The sequence below is a fragment of the Otolemur garnettii genome, unplaced genomic scaffold, assembly GCF_000181295.1.
Source record: "Otolemur garnettii isolate 467f Iridium unplaced genomic scaffold, OtoGar3 scaffold00018, whole genome shotgun sequence".
Taxonomy (NCBI): Eukaryota; Metazoa; Chordata; class Mammalia; order Primates; family Galagidae; genus Otolemur; species Otolemur garnettii.
In genome coordinates, this window is record NW_003852413.1 from 3,930,180 (window position 1) to 3,936,902 (window position 6,723).

At 58.3% G+C, this 6,723-nt stretch overlaps 1 protein-coding gene across 1 annotated transcript; it reads left to right on the forward strand.

Annotated features, from left to right (window-relative positions):
- Positions 1 to 2,307: 2,307 nt before the first annotated feature.
- On the forward strand, positions 2,308 to 5,619 carry SOCS3 (suppressor of cytokine signaling 3). Its single transcript, XM_003786085.3, has 2 exons — positions 2,308 to 2,775; positions 3,330 to 5,619. Exon 2 carries the CDS (start codon positions 3,418 to 3,420, stop codon positions 4,090 to 4,092), a length of 675 nt encoding a protein of 224 aa, XP_003786133.1. The 5' UTR covers positions 2,308 to 2,775; positions 3,330 to 3,417; the 3' UTR covers positions 4,093 to 5,619.
- The last annotated feature ends 1,104 nt before the right edge of the window (positions 5,620 to 6,723 follow it).

Consider the following 6,723-nt stretch of genomic DNA (forward strand, 5'->3'; position numbering starts at 1 on the left):
GCCGAGCCCTGTCCTAAGCATTCTGCATGTATGTGCTCACAAGCCAACGAGGTACCTGCTATTACCAGTTGACTTTACCAATAAGAAAACTCAGGCCCAGCTGGTGAGGTAGGTTGTTTGAAGTCACAGAGCTCCAGGGTGATGGAGCTCTTAAACTGCAATTCAAGCTCCTGAGTTGGAATGCAGGGAGCGCAGAGCCCTTTCCCTCTTATTTGCCACCTGGGGAACCTGTATCTGTCACCTCACTGGCCTTCTCCTACAGGGTTCTCCCAGCACTGCTGACTTCCAGTACTTCACCCAGGGCCTGGCAGAAGCAGGTTTCTCAGTGAGGGTTTGTGAATGGATGAATGAACTCAACTCGTGTCAGAGCATTCTAATTTACAAAGCACTTTCTCATCCATTAACTCAAGGGCTATTCCCTGCGTCTCGCTTGTCCTCCACTGGTCTCATCACAAAAGTACACTGTCATGCAGCCACGTGATGCCCAAGAGATGAGAAAAAGAATGAACTCCTGGGCGGCACCTGTGGCTCAAAGTAGTAAGGCACCAGCCCCATATGTCGGAGGTGGCGGGTTCAAACCCAGCCCTGGCCAAAAACTGCAAAAAAAAAGAACTCCTGAGTGTGGAAGGAAGCAGAACCCATGTCATCAGCCTGCAAGCATCTTGAGGGCAAAGACTAGGTCTCATTCATCTACACTTCTCAAGGCTCAGCCCAGTACTTGGCACGCAGAGCCCAATCTTTGTGAAGTGTGTTAAATAAAACAACTTCCCCCTCTGCAGAAGTGACAAGAAAATTTCCTCCTTACCACTGCTCTCCTGATAGAGTCTGAAAGGAGAGTTGGACTGAATTACTTCAATTTCTATCACGCTTTGATGCACAGAATCTTTTTTTTTAAAATCTCAGCTGGCCGATGGGAAAAGGTTATTATTCTTATTTTGCAGATGGCAAAATGGAAGCCCAGAGAGGCTGTGTGTCCTGGTCGAATCTCAGTGAGTCCGCCAGCATCTGTTGGGACAGCGGTGAAGGAACAGATGGAAGACACAGTGGCAAAGGCAGTGAGCCACCTGTCAGTTCTTGGCTCCAGAACCCCAAGCTCCTAGCCGGTTGGTGCTGCAATCTCTCCCTTTCCACCAGCCTTGTGGTGTCTGCACCTTGAGAGGTGACTATCTGATCTAAGTGCCACTCAGATGGCTCCCTCAAGGGTATCCAGCACCCCTTAGCCCGTTTAGGGTCAGATTACAAAACTTGCCATCCTTCTGAAGGCTGACCCTACTTGGGTCTCCAAGCCCAAACTACAGCAGCGAGCCAGTGGAACCAGGAGCAAATCAATCCTTCACCTCAATCACCCCCCTCTTCTTCTGCCACCCTGACACCACCCATCAGGACCCCTAGAGAGGCAGAGAGGGAGGGCATCCTAGGCAGTTAGGGGCCATCTAGCAGGGGGCTGTACCCCTGAAAACTGCTTTCCAGAAATTCTCTCCTGCTAGAGTTTTATTCTCAGGTGTGACCCCTTCTCCGTCCCCAACTCCAGCTTCAGAAGCCGCAATTCCCGCAGCAGACCCGTGGCCTTCCCTTAGCTGCTTGGGGCAAGATGCTGAAACTCCACTCCACCTGCGGGGCCCGGGGCGCCCTCTAGCGGACGTGGGGGGAGGGTTGGGGACGCCGCTCTTTCCCGAGTTCACCAGCCACTCAGCTAGCACCCGGCCAGAACACACCAGACCCCGCAGATTTGGAGACTCAGATAAGTGAGAGTGGTTTTATTGGAGATGGGAGTCATCAACACCCGTGTCAGTGTCGGCAAAGAATCTGGCACGGACCGACGGGCTGAGGCCAGGGAGCTGCCACGCAGGGGGCGTCCCCTCCAGCCTTCGGTTGGGGACGTGCCCACAGGTGACTATCGCTTTATCTCCCACCTCTAGCTCCTAGGTCTGACCCCAGCCCTGGGGCCTGGCTGTAAAATGGCCCTAGCTCCCTTTTAGCTGGCCTGGGCCGCCTGGAGCCGCAATTGGGACCTCGGGCAGGCCCGCGGGAGGGGGTGGGGGGGTCCCGGCGGGGTCCGAGAAAAAGGGAAGGGGAGCCGAGCGCCTCTCCGGGCTAGCCTCCTAGAACTGCCCGCACTCCCGGAGAGGCGCCCCCGCCTCTGCCAGAAACTGGCCTTCTTAGAAGGGAGGGGGGTGGGGGGAAAGTGTGAATGAGAAGTTGGGGGCGGAGCGCGCGGGGGGAGGGGCCGCTGCCAGCCCTGGCCGCCTCGCGTCGCGCTTTGTCTCTGCGCGCGTCTCTGCCAGTCCCTGCTCTGCTCGCGGCCCGCCCTCGGCCTCCCGCGGCCCCTCCCTCGCCCTCCGCGCGCAGCCTTTCATTGCTGCGAGTAGTGACTAAACATTACAAGAAGGCCGGCCGCGCAGTTCCAGGAATCGGGGGGCGGGGCGCGCGGCCGCCTATATACCCGCGAGCTCGGCCTCCGCGGCGGCTCCGACTTGGACTCTCCGCGCTGCTGCCGCCGCCGCCACTCCAGTCCCGCACGCGGCCCGCGCGGCCCAGCTCCCGCCGCGGCCCCTCGCCTCGTCCCCGCCCGGTCCTCCGCCCAGGGGCGCGCAGGGGGCAGGCCGGGCGCTCCGGTGAAGCCCGAGGGACGCGCGCGCGAGGACTCCTTTGTGGACTTCACTGCCGCCAACATCTGGGCGCCGCGCGGGGCACTTCTGGCCGCCGCTGGCCGCCTCGCCTTGGGGACCATAGTAGGCACAGCCCCAAAGGCCGGAGACTTCGGTTCAACACCAGGTAGGAAGAAGGGGTGCGGCGTGGGGAGGGGTCTCTCTTAGTCCCGGGAGCTTTTCCCGGTTTCCCCTCCCCTTCCCGGGTCATTCCCGGTAGGGAGGGGACGAGGTAGGGCAGAGCGGATGGAAGCCGGAGATCCCAGGTTCCCGGAATACTCTGGCGGGGGCCCTCGGGCTTCTCCTGTCCCCTCCCTACTCCCGTGCCTCGGGTTTCTGTCTTGGTCCCCACCGCCCTGGGCTACCGGACTGAGCGGCGCCCAGAGCGTCCCGGGGGCCCTTCTCCAGCTGGCCACGCCGGCCGCACTCCTGGAGACCCAACTTCCGCGCGCGACTTTCCCACTCTTCTCTTCCACTGCGCGCTGGGGAAGAGGCTATCTGAGGCCCCCCAGCCGGGGGTGGGGCAGGGAAGGCTCCGTGGGATCGGAGCGCGAGCCCAGGCGACGGCCCCCGGGGCAGCAGCGGGTGCCCCAGCTTCTCGGCTGAGGCAGGGGAGCCGGGCGGGCCGGGTGGTCTGGCGGGTTCCGGGCACTCACGCGGCTCTCGCCTTCCTCCCCGCAGCCCCCCGGGATGCAGTAGCGGCCGCTGTGAGGAGGCCGCGAAGCAGCTGCAGCCGCCACCGCGCAGATCCACGCTGGCTCCGTGCGCCATGGTCACCCACAGCAAGTTTCCCGCCGCCGGGATGAGCCGCCCGCTGGACACCAGCCTGCGCCTCAAGACCTTCAGCTCCAAGAGCGAGTACCAGCTGGTGGTGAACGCAGTGCGCAAGCTGCAGGAGAGCGGTTTCTACTGGAGCGCCGTGACCGGCGGCGAGGCGAACCTGCTGCTCAGCGCCGAGCCCGCCGGCACCTTTCTCATTCGCGACAGCTCCGACCAGCGCCACTTCTTCACGCTCAGCGTCAAGACCCAGTCAGGGACCAAGAACCTGCGCATCCAGTGCGAGGGGGGCAGCTTCTCTCTGCAGAGCGACCCCCGGAGCACGCAGCCGGTGCCCCGCTTCGACTGCGTGCTCAAGCTGGTGCATCACTACATGCCGCCTCCTGGGGCTCCCCCCTTCCCATCGCCACCCACCGAGCCCTCCTCCGAGGAGCCTGAGCAGCCTGCGCAGCCGCTCCCGGGGAGCCCTCCCAGGAGAGCCTATTACATTTACTCAGGGGGCGAGAAGATTCCCCTGGTGCTGAGCCGGCCCCTCTCCTCCAACGTGGCCACTCTTCAGCATCTCTGTCGGAAGACTGTCAATGGCCACTTGGACTCCTATGAGAAAGTCACCCAGCTGCCAGGGCCCATCCGGGAGTTCCTGGACCAGTACGATGCCCCACTTTAAAAAGCAAAGGGCAGAGGTTGGGGTTAGGGGCCTGGGTCCCCTCTGCTCCGTGACACACGACACACGGCACAAAGCACAAGAAGCCAGCCTTGAGAGAGTCCGGCAGCTCTGGGCCAGCAAGGGGGCAGGCAGGCCCCTCCCTCCGGCCCTCCCCACTGTGGAAAGGGGCGGGCGGACCTGGAATGTGTTTGAGGGAAGGGGGTGTGCCACCTGAGTGCCCCACCCCCACTCCGGCTTCTCGGGAGGAGCTAGCTGGGACAAGAAGAAGACTGGGTTCTCTCTTGCCCCCTTCATCGACCCTCCCCTCCACTTCCAAACAGGGGACACTTCAGGAATGTTGAACTCATCAGAACTGCCAGGGAATCCTCCAACTTTCCAACGGAACTTGTTTGCCCTTTGATTTGGTTTAAACCTGAGCAGGTCGCAGAGCCTGGTAAAGGATGAAAGAGAGAGGGTTTCCGAGGGACACCAAAGCTGCAGGCTGGCCAGGGAAATGGCCACACCTACTGCCCAACCCAGGTGAGGAGGGTGGCTGCATGCTCCTCTCCTTGGCGCGGGGAGAAGGGCATGGGGTGACATAAGAGAAAGATCCTGGTGCCCCTCAACCTTTCTCTTGAGACAGCACGGGAAACACAGGTTCCAAAGTCTACCTGGTTCCCAAGAGCCCAGGGCCCTCCCCCGGTTTTAAGGGGGAAGTGGCATTTGGAGAAGGATGCCTGTGTTGGCCAGTTGGTCTCCTTTTTCCTACCCATGCCATGCCTGTGTTGGCCAGTTGGTCTCCTTTTTCCTACCCATGCCATACCTTCCAGGGGGATGGAGGAGGAGGTGAGCCATCTTTGACCTCTACTCCTCGTGGAGAAGGTGGGGGACTAGGAGATTCGCCTTAGATGTTCCCTGTCCCATGGATAGGGACTGGTATAGGAAAAGCCTCACGCTCGGGCCAGTCCAGGCAGAAGCCAAGGGATTCATCTGGAGCACCCAGCCAGCCACTCACCAGGGAACCGGTGGGGGACCACCTTCCTTTGGAGATGCACAGGGAGGGTGCTGGCCATTCCTAGACCCAGGCCCTGCACAGCCCCCCTCCTGCCTGGGTAGGGGAGCGGGAAGTCCACTGCAGCTGCTCCTGCCATAGCACTGATCCGTGAAAACTTAGAGGAATGTAGCAGCGATGGAATTAACCTGGAACTGTTTTTTTCTGGTGTGAAAACCAAGCAAACACACATAAAGTTTTCTGTGTCAGGTATCGGGCTGGATGGGGCAACTGTGTGTTGGGGTGGATTTTTCTCTATATTTTGTTTCTTGTTTTTAAATAATGTTTACAATCTGCCTCAATCACTCTGTCTTTTATAAAGATTCCACCTCCAGTCCTCTCCCCTCCCCTAACTCAGGCCTTCCAGGCTATAGGAGATGCTTGAAGAACTCAACCAAATCCCAACCCAACTCAAACTTTGCACATATTTATATTTATATTCAGAAAAGAAACATTTCAGTAATTTATAATAAAGAGCACTATTTTTTAATGAAAAACCTGACTTGAGCCTTTTCTCCACCCCCACCCCCCCATTTCCCAGCCCTGATTTCTCTTTCACCCGCCCCCCTCTGCATTAGAGAGGAAGAAGGGAGCCACAGAGGGTGGTGGCTGTACCCCTGGCTGGTGGCCTGGCCCCCCTGGTGGTGGAATCAAGTGACTTACGTCAGCCCCTGTGCCACTGACAAGCTAAGGCAACCACCTAGGCTGTTATGAGAGGGGTAATTCCTGCTAGTCTGATTCAGATCTGACCAGAATATGCAAAGCAAGTTAGAAGGAAGCGCTTCAAAGGGCTTGCTGGGGGCAAGCTGAGCTGTGGTCAAGGCTTTTAGAGGCTCTAAGCTATTAGAGGCGCTGGGGCTCCTTAGCTGGGAGGTGTTCCGATAAAGCCCAGATACCGAGTCCTCACTCTTGGACCTATGACCTCAGGCCAGCCCTGCAGAGGGGTAATCTTCCTGCAAATCCTGCAGGCAAGTGGGGCCCTTCCCAGGGGGTAGGTATTCCAGGGCTTCCTGGCCCCTGCTCCTCATACCTAGTTTCCCTTCCACAACCTAAGCAGAGGACAGGAACCTCCACTCTTCCCCGAAAGTACCTATCTATTCATCTATCTATAGTTACTCCCATGCCCCTGGCACTTAAGAGGCTACCTGGATTAACCGTACCAATTAACCTCCACCTGGCAGACACTCGCATCCACATAGTCTCAGACACAGCTGTGCAAGCCAGGACTTGGGCTGGTCACTTCTGGTGCCTAGATTGGTGCTCAGTAAATATTTGTTGACTGATTAAGGGTAGCCACTCAGGTTCAGGGAGGTTAAGCAACCTGCCCAAGGGCATGACATTTTGGAAATGTGGGAAAGACACAGGATTGGAAGGAACCCAAGAGCATTTGATCTCCCAAGCCCATGAACTCTCAGCCTCCCTATACACTAAGCATATGCCCATGGTTCATGGTTCATTCCTCCTGGCAAGATCCCCCCTCCCCCCAAAAGAACAAGTATTACTATGCCCCTTCACTCTCAACTCTGGAGTTTCCGAATTAGGGTTCTACTAAAAACAAAAAACACGCTCTCTGTTACATTCTCCTTCCCTTCTTCTCAGCC